Source organism: Bos indicus, chromosome 13, assembly GCF_029378745.1.
Source record: "Bos indicus isolate NIAB-ARS_2022 breed Sahiwal x Tharparkar chromosome 13, NIAB-ARS_B.indTharparkar_mat_pri_1.0, whole genome shotgun sequence".
NCBI lineage: Eukaryota > Metazoa > Chordata > Mammalia > Artiodactyla > Bovidae > Bos > Bos indicus.
This window is the reverse complement of record NC_091772.1, coordinates 34,723,432-34,737,197: the sequence shown is the minus strand read 5'-3', so window position 1 is coordinate 34,737,197 and position 13,766 is coordinate 34,723,432. Positions and strand designations below refer to the sequence as shown.

Here is a 13,766-nt window from a genome sequence, read left to right as displayed (position 1 = left end):
TGGCAACCCACTCCAGTATTCTTGCCTGGAGAATTCCATGGACAGAGGAGCCTGGCAGACTACAGTCCATAGGGCTGCAAAGAGCAAGACTGAACACACACATGGGAACTATTTGCAAAATGGCCTATTGGTATCTCTGTAATTGCAAACTTGTAAAGGGCTTTTCTTTACAAGTTCGTTTCTTTCTTATATCTGCCTCTAAGGATATGATACCTTTTTTGCAATCTATCCTTTTAGTAAGGGAGCTTTTGGCTTGTTGTTGTTCTTTTTTTTTTTTTTTTTTATTGAAGTATATTTAATTTACAATGTTGTACCAATCTCTGCTATACAGCACAGTGAATCAGTTATCCACATATATGCTTTTAGTTTTTTAAGAAAGGATCTAGTCTTGTTCTTCCTCCCTCTGTCCCTTCCTTCTGACCCATTCTTCTCCCCTTACTTCTCTCCCTCCACCCATCCACCCAGTCACCTGTCCAGGTAAGTTCAAGTTGCCTGGTCTCTTAACCTTTCTGCCCTTCAATTCCATTGGCTGCAGGATATTATGGGTACCTATTTGATGTACCTGATATGCTAAAATTCCGTGGTACATACATCAGTGAGGTGAGATAATAGAAAAATTAAACTTTGTGCCTAATAAGGTAGCTATATTTCCGATGTAGCCTCACAGATGGCTGTCCCTAACAGGTTTTGAGATTTTCAAGTGGAGACACAAAATGATGGTCTCTGAACACACAGAGATGTGGATTTCAGCATTCACTTTATTATGCAGGAAGGCTACAACCCAGATCTACCCTTCATTCCACTTAGATGCTTTTGTTCCTAATGTATGACATAAGACATTGTTTCTTTACTTTAAAAGTTTGCATCTCAAAACATTGGGATAAGCTGTTGTGTCAGCAGTGCCCTAGCCAAGCAAGCTTGGCTCTGCGTTTGAGAATGTTAGATTTGACCTTCTGAACACACTGGATGGGGTAAACTTTGATGAATCTCATCCAGATCTTATTAATAGTATAAGGTAAACCAGAGCAGTGAGGAGGCATGGTCATCAGTAAGGCTGTCTTATTTGACTCATGAAACCTTACTCTTCTAGTACTCGATACAATCTCCCTTATTTCTCATCTTTGCTTTCTTTTTAATAGAAGCTAAGGCTTGTGTCTTAATTTGTTCACTCTCATAGACTGAGTGGCTTATAAAATTTATTTTATAAGTGGCTAGAAATTTATTTCTCATACCTGGAGGCTGGAAGTCTGAGGTCAGGGTGCACTGTCACGGGTGACGACCCTCCTCCAGGTTGCCCACTGCCCTGTGTCTTGCATCCTGTCTTGTTGGAACGGGCACCAGTCTCATTCATGAAGGCTCCACTCTCATGACCTAATCACTTTCCAGAAGCCCCACCTCCTAATATCTTCACCCTTGAGGGTCAGGATTTCAACCTATGAATTCCGGGAAACACAAACATTCAGATCATAGCAACGTTGTTTTGAATACATCACTAGCAGGTTGGTTTAGCTGTTGTAGACTTAATACGTGACTAAGAGCAGGGACTTGATGGACATGAGTTTGGGTAAACTCCGGGAGTTGGTGATGGACAGGGAGGCCTGGCGTGCTGCGATTCATGGGGTTGCAAAGAGTTGGACACAACTGAGCATCTGAACTGAACTGAAGAGCAGGGAAAAAAAAGAGGAGACAGAAAAGTGCTGCTTTTTCAAGGGAAAATATGAAGTATGAGCGCAGGTCAGTCAATTCAAGGAGAGAGACTCAGAGGGGCACAGCGGTTCTCAAACAGTGGTGGTATTTCATGTACGCCTATTAAAACAGTGGCCCCCGGGCTCTGGCCCTAAATATAAAATGGGCTGGAAATACAAGTACCTGCCTCCTTCAGAGAAATCTAGTTACCCAGACAGGCCTTGTGGGATCTTAGTTCCCTGACCAGGGATCAAACCCATGTCCCCTGCATTGGGAGCATGAAGTCTTAACCACTGGACCACCAGGGATGTTCCCTCCCCTGTCTTGTAACTAAACTTCAGTAGAAGAGTTATTTATCGGGAAGCCCTTCACGGTATGGAACAGAATGTTCCTTATTAGGACATCCCATTTTTTAAAAAAGATAGAAGATAATAACCGCAGGATAGGCTGCTCTCACTTTATTTATTTATTTTTTTGCTCTCACTTTAATAAAATGTCCTTTTATTGTCTTGCTGGGCATTTAAGTAGGTTAATGGGACATGTTAAAAAAAAATTATCATGGAAGCATGAAGGGCAATCTTTTCTTGGATCACTGAAGCAGAGGAAAGAGCTAGAAGTATGAAAGAATTAGTCATGAAGAAGGGAGCTCCATTTCAGAGGAGACGAAAAACATATTAAAGGTGTTTCTTCATATTGTTGTTGTTGTTGAATTACTAAGTCATGTCCAACTCTTTGTGACCCCCATGGACTATAGCCCTCCAGGCTCCTCTGTCCATGGAATTTCCTAGGCAAGAATACTGGAGTGGGTTGCCACTTCTCCAGGGGATCTTCCCCACCCAGGAATTGAACCCATGTCTCCTGCATTGATAAACAGATTCTTTACAACTAAGCCACCAGGGAAGCCCCATTGTATTCATATTAGAAGCTTTTAAAATTTTAATTCCCCAAAATGAAGACTGTTGCATATACTTTAGTTATATGGAGAGACAGTTTCATGGTGTAATAGAGGATCCCACCTTTTACTGGAGCTGTGGCAACCCACCAAGGCCCAGAGAGGTGGTCTGGGCAGAGACCCCCTAATCCGCATGTAGCTGATAATGAGGAGGGACATAGTCCGGCATCCAGGGCTTGGGCTCCCCCAGTGATGCTGCTTTGGGTGCCTCTGATTCAGAGAATGAAAGGAGAGTGGCGCTAGGGCTGTAGGGGAGGACATTTGTAAGTGTTTAACCAGCCATTAGATGAGCAAGTGAGTTGCTCGTTCGTGACTGGTCCAGATTGCTTCACCAGTGCGTCCTGCCTGCATTTTCACTGCTGACTGGTGCCCCCACGTGTCAGAAGTCCAGGATAGAGGCGTGACTTGTCTCAGTCTGGTTTCGTATTGATTTGGGGAAACTTGCGTCCGTCACAACTCTTGTGACAATTCCAAGTCAGAGTCCTTGGTTCCAGCCCATCTTCCTTATTCTTCTTATGGCTCATCTACTTCCTCATCGGTTAGTAGTCATTGGTTACTAGACATTGTTGGTTGGTAGTCATCTTTGGTTAGTAGTCATTGGTTAGCAGTCAGAGGTTAGTAGTTGCTTGGAGGAAATTGGAGAGAGAGGTATTAACAGCAAGAAAGAAGTATAAAGGCGGCCATGTGGATTCCAGTAAGAAAATTTTACCTTGAGGATGGAGACCTGAAAAATACTTTATAAACATGCAAGCATACACATATTTTCATACATACGGGCAAGGTAGGCAAAGGTAATGAGCGATGTTTTCCCAATTATATGTTATTTTAAAGAGAAGAGAAGGAGAGGAAGGAAGGGAGGAAGGGATGACGTTATTAAATACATGCTCTTCTAATGAGTCTCAGTATTTGTCATGTTCTTTGCCCCATCATATCCACAGTGTGTAAAGTGTATACATAAAATACTTCAGGAGACTTCCCTGGTGGTCTGGTGGTTTAGACTTCACCTTCCAGGGCAGGGGCTGTGGGTTCAATCCCTGGTTGGGTAACTAAGATCCCACATGCTGTGGGGTCAAAAAAGACAAACCAGAACAAAACAAAAGCAGTGTTGCGAAGCCTTTAAAAATGGTCCACATCAAAAATATAAAATCTTAAAAAAAAATACTTCAGAGTAGTTGTCGTAAATATTTGAAATATTTTATTAGAGCCAATTCATTCACTGTACATTTATTGATTTTTTAAAGTATTTTTTTAAAATCAGCAAGTTAAAATGAGACACTTGTAATATGTTCCATAAATAGGAAAACAGGGTCACATCAGAGAATAAACAGAGGTACATAGTGTAGATTTGGTGCTAGTAGGTGGACACAGGGTCACAGGGTTCCTCCTTAAGGAGATGACCTTAAACTGAGGCCCAGACCAGGAGCAAGACTAGCCAGGATGGAAGGCAGCTGGAGAAAGAGACTTGAGGAGGAAACAGCATTCACAGTCAGCCATGGGAAGAGGCAGGAGAGATTTCCCTAACGTGCTATGGTTTTCATGGTTTCTGACCACCCGTGAGAGGCTGTCGTGCCCATCAATGCAGACACATCTGTAGTTTGTTTCAAGAAAGGAAATGCGTGTGAAGCCAGGGGTGTAGGGTGATGGATTGTGAACCCCACTCTGTGCAAGTTCAGTAAAATGTTTAACAAGAGGGTAGTTTTTTAGTCTTCCTTAAGCAGCTTCATTGAGCTTTTTGATGAGCAGATAAAAGGGGGAAAATAGAAACACAGATGTTCAGTTTTGAAAATAGGAGATAATATTTGTGCTCCAGTGGTCTGGAGCTGAATACTTCAGGGTTTGCATCATTCCTTGTAATATAGAATTTTCTTCCTGAGATTTTTGTTTCCCAAAGAAAGTACAGAACTTGTTGGAATGTTTCAAGTGGTTAAATAGTCAATTAAAATATTGATAGCATGTCACTCCTTAAGTAGGGTGCCATTCTGCAGTTGTTTAATGTTTTAAGTTTAGATTACATCATACATATGAAAAAACACTGAGAACCGTCACTGGATTCTCACTATTGAGAAGTCAGTGCTTATTCCAAGTTTTTGACCTGAGCAGGGGGTGTCTTAGGATTTTCAAGCCACCTGGAGTGTGGTTTTCAAAGCCTACTTATTCTCAAGACTTTTTATTAACTGATGAGAATATATGGCACTGCTGTTTACGAGTATAAGCATTCCACATTTATAAGCAGTAACTAAGGGTTTCTGATAAGCTTGGTTCTAGGAAGATGGGATGGCAGTATTTTGGAGTATACAGACAATCCTTGAAATTTAATTTGTATCTAGGATATAAGTGATTGGTACGCCCCCTTCATAGCTCCCGCAGCACTTCCTCAGTCTCCGATTGGGCCTCTGTGGACACACCCCTGCAGGGCGGAGCCACAGACGGGACCATCCATGGGAAAGGTCAGGCTGGTGCTGGGTTTGTTTACGGGTTTATCACCACCTCTCTGGAGGTGATCATGTTGTTGGGGAAGATGAGTTGCCTGTTTCCCTAGGTTTGTTCTCTTCCTTTGAGGCCGCAGCTCTGGTCTTGCCCACTCCAGGAGCATTCCCCTGGAGGCCGTGAACTTGTGGGCTCCAAGTCCTGGGCCAGGTGCGTGCGCACAGTGTCAGAGCAGAAGGAGGTTTGCACGTTGCGTACTGTTCTTGCCGCGTGTGTGTCCTTGGCCAAAGCATTGGGCAGTTTCCTGATCTGTAAGCCGAAGACAGCAGTGGTCCCAGGGGTGTGTTTGCACACGCACACACACACATACACACGCACCCTGGTGAGTGTGCCCATGTTCCTTCCAACTTAGAGATTGCTGAGTCCTGTGGGAGCTTGAAGAGCAGCAGTGGGGGGAGTATTTACACCACCAGCAGGTATAAGAAACGGGTGCTTTGGGAGGCTGGGAATGGTGGGCAGAGCAAGGAGCTGGTTGGTAAGCCTGTACCAACACCGCATACAGGGTCTTATTTCCCCAACCAGGGATTGAACCCTCACCCCCTGCATTGGAAAGGCAGAATCTTAACCACTGGGCCACCAGGGAAGTCCCATTTCTTTTTTTTCCCCTGGACAAATTTTCATGAACCTTTCACACCTCTTCTCCATTCTTTGATTTTTGTTTGATTGAAGATATTTGTTACTTTAGTTTCAACAGCAGAAGACAGCGTGTAGATCACCTACACAAGTCACTGATTTTCTGAGGAAGACTGTAGCACAGAGAAGTCGAGTGATTAGTTCAAGTTTGCACAGCTACTGGTGGCCCTTGAAGAGGTTGTCAGTCTGAACAGAGGCATCCATCTCCTAGTGCAGTGATGTTTTTACCACCAGAGGCCACACATACCCTCACATCCCTCCCACCCCCTGCCACCTATGCTGATGTAATTATTTAGTTGCACCCCAAAATCACATTAATATAACCATGAATAATTGAAAAAAAGCTACCTATTAACTCCCCCAAATAAACTATTTTACTTATAATCTATACACACATGTTTAACTATGTACAGTAGTAACATAATTTTTTATGTTCTGTGATATCTCAGTTCATATCAGATACCTGGGTTTAAAAGGACTTTAAACATTTTCTTTTATTTTTTTTAATTATTTTTTTAAATTTTATTTTATTTTTTAACTTTACAATATTGTATTGGTTTTGCCATATATCAACATGAATCCGCCACAGGTATACATGTGTCCCCCATCCTGAACCCTCCTCCTTCCTCCCTCCCCATACCATCCCTCTGGGTCGTCCCAGTGCACCAGCCCCAAGCAGCCAGTATCGTGCATAGAACCTGGACTGGTGACTCGTTTCATATATGATATTATACATGTTTCAATGCCATTCTCCCAAATCATCCCACCCTCTCCCTCTCCCACAGAGTCCAAAAGACTGTTCTATAAACATTTTCTTAATGGAATCATTTTTAGCTTTCAGAAAGAGTTCTTGCTTGAAGACAAAGAACAGCTTGATAACCACAAAAGAAGGATCGATGCTCAGCTTTTAGCTGCCCTTCCTAAAGGTAAGACTTCTAGATGGTCGACCAGTATCTAGAGTGTGTAAATGTATTATCTAATTTTCCTGGAGAACTCTTTCCCTAATCTCCAGCTTGGTTCTCCTCTGTGCCCCTTTCTGCCTCATCAAGAAAGCAACCTTAATTAAATGACCTCTTTTGTCACATTTTTATTTTTTAAATTCTTCTTTATTGGTATATTGTGGTTTTACAGTGTTGAGTTAGTTTCTACTGTACAGCAAAGTGAATCAGCTCTACATAGATCCACTCTCTTTTGGATTCCCTTCCCATTTAGGTCATCACAGAGCACTGAGTAGAGTTCCTTGAGCTATACCGTAGGTTCTTACTAGTTAGGAATCAGTCCTGAGTGTTCATTGGAAGGACTGGTGCTGAAGCTGAAACTCCAATACTTTGGCTACCTGATGCAAAGAACTGACTCATTGGAAAAGAACCTGATGCTGGGAAAGATTGAAAGCAGGAGGAGAAGGGGACGATGGAGGATGAGATGGTTGGATGGCATCACTGACTCAATGGACATGAGTTTGAGTGAACTCCAGGACTTGGTGATGGACAGGGAGGCCTGGCGTGCTGCAGTCCATGGGGTCGCAAAGAGTCAGACATGACTGAGCAACTGAACTGACTGAACTGAGTGTATAAATGTCAGTCCCAATCCCCCAATTCATCCCACTCCACCTTTCTGCCCGTGGTGTCCATATACTTGTTCTCTATGCCTGTGTCTCTTATTTCTGCTTTGCAGGGAAGATCATCTACACCATTTTTTATAGATTCCACATATATGTATTAATATATAATATTTCTTTTTCTCTTTTTGACTTCACTCTGTCTCTAGGTCCATCCACATCTCTACAAATGATCCGATTTCTTTTTATGGCTGAATAATATTCCATAGTACATAAGTACCACATCTTTATCCATTCCTCTGTAGATGGACTTCACCTTACCACGAGTCCCTTCCTTTCATTTTAGGCATCCTCAAGTTTTTGCTGCAGGCTGGCACCGAGGATAAGAGAGCAGTCCTAGAATCAGCCTCACCTCATCTCTCTCTTACTTTTCACCTTGTCCAAGGGTGATGAGTTCTGCTTACTTGCCTGTTTCTTTCCTGTCCACCCCCTCCCACTGCTTCCAGCTCCCTGAGGCTTTCCAGTGCTAGGATATCTTTCAGCTCCTGACTGGGCAACACACTGAGCAAGCAGTGTAAAGTGCATCTTAAACGTCTCTCTTCTTATCCAATTCACATCTGTGAATTCACACTTTGGTTAAGATGTACATGCAGTCAAATATTCGCATCAGCTACCAGCCCTCTACCTCTAGTATTGCACGTGGAATAATATGAGCATTACCTGATATTTGTTTCTACCAACTGTAACACTAACTCAGGGGAGTAACAGCTCACAAACTGGGTTTATCCCAAATGAACTGTGTAAACCTTGCTTCAGAAGAAACAGCTTTTCCAGCAATCCCACTCCTATACCCAGAAAAGATATAGTTCTCTAATTTGAAAAGATACATGGCGCACCAACATTCAAAGTTGCACTATTTACAACAGCCAAGACATGGCAGCAGTCTAAATGTCCATCAGCAGAGGAATGGATTTAAAAAAAAAGAGAGAAAAAGATAAATACCATATATCACTCACACATGGAATCTGAAAAAATTATACAAATGAACTTACAAAACAGAAACAGACTCAGACCTAGAAAACAAACTCATGGCAATCAAAGAGAAAGCTGGGGAGGGATAAATTAGGAGTTGGGGATTCATTAATAATTAATTATAATTAATCCTATCAATTATAAGATTTTATACTGTATATCGGAGAAGGCAATGGCACCCCACTCCAGTACTCTTGCCTGGAAAATTCCATGGACGGAGGAGCCTGGTAGGCTGCAGTCCATGGGGTCGCTAAGAGTCGGACACGACTGAGCGACTTCACTTTCACTTTTCACTTTCATGCATTGGAGAAGGAAATGGCAACCCACTCCAGTGTTCTTGCCTGGAGAATCCCAGGGACGGGGCAGCCTAGCGGGCTGCCGTCTATGGGGTCGCACAGAGTCGGACACGACTGAAGCAACTTAGCAGCAGCAGCAGCAGCATACTGTATATAAAAGTGACAAACAACAAGGACCTACTGTTTAGCATAGAAAACTGTATTCAATATCTCATAATAACCTATAATGGGAAAGAATCTGAGCATGTATATATGTGTGTGTGTATATATATACAGACATACATATATAAAACTGAATCATTTTGCTACACTCCTGGAATATTGAAAATCAACTATATTTCAATAACAATAAATTAAAAAAATAAACATTTCTGGTGGAAGATCAGGGGTTTTCTTCTATCCTGAAAAAAAAAAACAACATAAAAACCAAAAATAGCAGCAGTAAATCATGATATCAAGCCCAGACGAAATTAGACCAGAAAAAATATTCTCTTAACAGAAACAAAATCAATTTTAAAAGTCCCACTGACAAATTTACATGCATCCTCAGGAACTGAACCAGTCGTACTCCTGGACACAGGTTTATGAGGATGGATGCTTGAAGGAGGACCCCAGGGATTTGAGTCACCTGGTGGTGACAACTTCAAGAAGGGACATTTTTCAATTTTTAAGTTTAACAAAACTGTCAACTGAAACAGAGTCTTGTTCTGTTTTGCTCCAGCGGTCCAAAATAAGAAGAATGTGTAGAATTACAAGAAGGCAGGTGAGATTTCATATGAGGAAGAAAATTCTGATAGTTCATGGTACCTGGAAATGAGAGGCACTGCGTTGTGATCTCATTAACTGTTCAAGTCAAGGGTAGGACACCTATGAGCGGGGTTCCCACCTGGAACCCCAGGTGTGAAATGGAAAAGTCCTTCCAATTTGTAAGACTCTTTCAGAAGACAGACTCAATTTAATCTGAGTGAAACTGAAAGGGTTAGCCGCTCAGTCGTGTCCGACTCTTTGCAACCCCATGGACTATAGCTCACCAGGCTCCTCTGTCTGTGGGATTCTCTAGGCAAGAATACTGGAGTGGGTAGTAGCTATTCCCTTCTCCAGGGGATCTTCCTGACCCAGGGATCAAACCCAAGTCTTCTGCATTCCAGGCTGATTCTTTATCATTTGAGCCACCAAGGAAGCCCGAGCCAAATGTAAAAATCTATGAAGGTGATCAAAACAAAGAGCAAGAATGAACAAACTGATATCAGCAGCAGTTTAGATTTGACTGATTATGGAAAGTTACAGAAAGCTAAAGTTTTCCTCTTCTCTTTGTCTCCCCTTTCCTTCTCTTAGTGAATAATAAATAAGAAGAAGATCAAAAAAATTAAGAACAATGTCAGATGCTAGATTCCTCAAAGCTCAATGACTCAGAGCTCTACATATAACAATTTTAAAATGTATAAACTTATTAACCAGTTTTACTAGACATTATCATAATTGGTCATTAAAAATCATGATTTTCCCTAATCAAAGATGATTATGTACTCACCAGATTTATGTTTCTAAATTAACAAGGTTTTTCAAACATACTTCTTAAGCATTAGGATCCCTCCTTCCCTGAATTTCATCTTAATTCCCATAGATTTATTTCATAGTCTTTACTCTTTATGAATTTGGGCAGATACATTTGGAAAGACCGCAGGTATTACCTGAAGTCTTTTTATTTCTCCACCTTAACAGATGTATTCAGTATTCTGTCAGTTCTTGGTAATAGCAAGTTAAAAATAGGAATTGATTATGAGTTTTAATGTCATGGAGTTTCATGTTGGTTTATAAGTTTACAGAAGCTTCTTCCTGTTCATTTAGTGACGGGATTTATGCTTCTGTGAAGTTGAGCTTTTAAATGATCTTTGATTTTTCTCTAAGGAACTTCCTTTACCCATGTATCATGAACAAGTAATCAAGGGATTAAAACCCTTTACCAGTGTAAAGCTTATCCTATTAAAATAGATTTTCCATTTAGGAGTTATGAAATGGACAAAATATATGATTCTACTTTTTTTTTAACAGCTTCATTGAGATATAATTCGTATGCTATACAATTATCCATTTTAAGTAGACAGTTTGGTGGCTTTTGGTAGCTTCACAGAGTCGTGCATTGATCAGCAGAGTCAGTTTTAGAACATTTTCATTGTCCCCCCAAAAACCCTTCTGATAGCCATCACACCTCCCCCTCTTTCCTCTAGGTTTGTAATGATTTTATTTTATAAGCTGCTGGTCTTTGTATTAGTGGCTGCCATCCAAGTGTAAAAGTTAAAGTGGATTACTCCTGGGGAAGAAAGATCAGCATACAGAATATTCTGGACCTGGCCCGTGGTATCAAATGCAGGCAGGGGGAGAGCTGTTCTTGGCAGTCCCCCCGCTACTTACATTTCTTTGGAAGATTCTACTGTATTCAGACTTGGGGGACTGAAATCAACAATAACTTTACCAGAAAGCCTGTTCTCAGAGCTAATTGAAGAAACCATGCTTCCCAAGAAAAGCACCTAACAGACCAAATTACCCTGCGTATTGCTATTATATGTTATTACAAAATATATGAGGCAAATTAAATAGTTTTATAAAAAGTATTATAGCCCCTGATGTCAAATCCTCTTAAATTGCCTTACTTGGAAAATGACCAATGCAAGTCCCGTCAGAAATTGCTGAAGAAATAGAGTCATAGAACTCATATTTCTTAGACAAGAGCAGCAGACTAAAATCACAGGGATTTTAGCAAGGGATAATTTAGTGTACATACAAGTCTCAGTGCACTTGAAAATTTATTGCAACAGAAGTTAGACCAGCTGTGCTAGTTTCTATCTGGATTTATGATGACGAATATTGCTATTTTCTGAACCATGTATTAGTTTTATACATATGACACAGCATACCATCAATTGAATTATGGCATTTGAGTCTAATTTTTCAAAATCCCTTGTTTTTAGGAAAGAGACACTGAAGGATTTAGAGTTAAAAGGAGCATCAGGCTGCAACTTACTCTTAAATGGTTCAGAAAAATTAATATGTGAATTTGAGAATGTGTGTGCATTCGTGCTCGCAGTGCTCAGTTGCTCAGTCGTGTCTGACTCTTTGCAACCCCATGGACTGTAGCCCACCAGGCCCCTCTGTTCATGGGATTTTCCAGGCAAGAATACTGGAGTGGGTTGCCATGCCCTTCTCCAGGGGGTCTTCTCAACCCAGGGTTCCAACTCATCTCCTGCATTGACGGGCAGGTTCTTTACCACCTGGGAAGTGCTATATCCATGTGTATATACACATAAATATATGCATATTTTCATATATATTTACATGTAAATATACATATGGAGATAGAAAAGGGGGGTAAAAATAAGTATAGTAACAAATGTTTACAAATGGAAAATGTCTTAATTTTTCTCTGAGACTGAAATTATATAAAAATTTTAAAGGAAGGAAACCTTCTTTTGGGAGATCATAAATAAGAATAAACTATGTTCAGGGCCGGCAGTCAGAAGATGGAGCAGTGATAGAGCAGTCTGTGGACTCTGTACAAAAGACATGAAGTGACCACGTGTTTCCCCAGTAGGGGCGACTTCCGTGCTTTCTTACTAGCTTTTTATTTTTACAGTGCTTTAGAATATACCTGACCAAAATTCAGTGGGGGTGGGGAGTACTACAAGTGCTCATCTGAAGTTTTTTTCCCTTTGGAATTGCATTCGCAGTTCAAATAAAACATCATTCAGTGCAACTAGAGATTATCATACTAAGTGAAGTAAGTCAGAAAGAGAAAGACGAATACCATGTGATACAACTTGTACATGGAATCTTAAATGTGGCACAAATGAGCTAACTTATGAAACAGCAACCGATTCACGAACATAGAAAACAGACTTCTGATTACCAAGTGGGAGGAGGTGAAGTGGAGGGAAGGACTGGGCTTTGGGGATTCAGTTCAGTTCAGTTCAGTCACTCAGTCGTGTCCGACTCTTTGCGACCCCATGAATCGCAGCACGCCAGGCCTCCCTGTCCATCACCAACTCCCGGAGTTCACTCAGACTCACGTCCATCGAGTCAGTGATGCCATCCAGCCATCTCATCCTCTCTCGTCCCCTTCTCCTCCTGCCCCCAATCCCTCCCAGCATCAGAGTCTTTTCCAATGAGTCAACTCTTAGCATCAGGTGGCCAAAGTACTGGAGTTTCAGCTTTAGCATCATTCCTTCCAAAGAAATCCCAGGGCTGATCTCCTTCAGAATGGACTGGTTGGATCTCCTTGCAGTCCAAGGGACTCTCAAGAGTCTTCTCCAACACCACAGTTCAAAAGCATTAATTCTTTGGCGCTCAGCCTTCTTCACAGTCCAACTCTCACATCCACACATGACCACAGGAAAAACCATAGCCTTGACTAGACGGACCTTTGTTGGCAAAGTAATGTCTCTGCTTTTGAATATGCTATCTAGATTGGTCATGACTTTCCTTCCAAGGACTAAGCGTCTTTTAATTTCATGGCTGCAATCACCATCTGCAGTGATTTTGGAGCCCAAAAAAGTAAAGTCTGACACTGTTTCCACTGTTTCCCCACTTTGGGGATTGCTGCTGCTGCTGCTAAGTCGCTTCAGGCGTGTCCGATTCTGTGCGACCCCATAGACGACAGCCTTTCGGGCTCCCCCGTCCCTGGGATTCTCTAGGCAAGAACACTGGAGTGGGTTGCCATTTCCTTCTCCAATGCATGAAAGTGAAAAGTGAAAGTGCAGTCGCTCAGTCGTGTCCGACTCTTAGCAACCTCATGGACTGCAGCCTACCAGGCTCCTCCGTCCATGGGATTTTCCAGGCAAGAGTACTGGAGTGGGTTGCCATTGCAGATGCAAACTGCTATATATAGGATGGATAAACAACAAGGTCCTACTGTATAGCACAGGGAACTGTATTCAATATCCTGTGATAAACTATAATGGAAAAGGATATAAAAAAGAATGTATGTATATGTTCGCTGTACAGCAGACATTAACACAGCCTCGTGTATCAACTATATGTAAATAAAACATTTTTTTAAACCAGCAAAATGAAAGAAACAAAATAACAACCGAACATACATAGACAAATAAAAAGTCATTCTCTTTTA

General features: G+C 41.5%; 1 protein-coding gene across 18 annotated transcripts in view; it reads left to right on the top strand.

Moving 5' to 3' along the window:
- The window catches only part of SVIL (supervillin), a 256,109-nt gene that overhangs the window by 146,175 nt on the left and 96,168 nt on the right, over positions 1 to 13,766 (top strand). For all 18 annotated transcript variants that reach the window (XM_070800945.1, XM_070800947.1, XM_070800944.1 and 15 more), the window contains one exon: positions 6,593 to 6,684. Coding sequence is in view for 11 of the 18 variants with exons in the window: in XM_070800956.1 (XP_070657057.1) it covers positions 6,593 to 6,684 (92 nt within the window). In the remaining 7 variants the exon portion in view is untranslated. The remainder of the gene's footprint in view (positions 1 to 6,592; positions 6,685 to 13,766) is intronic.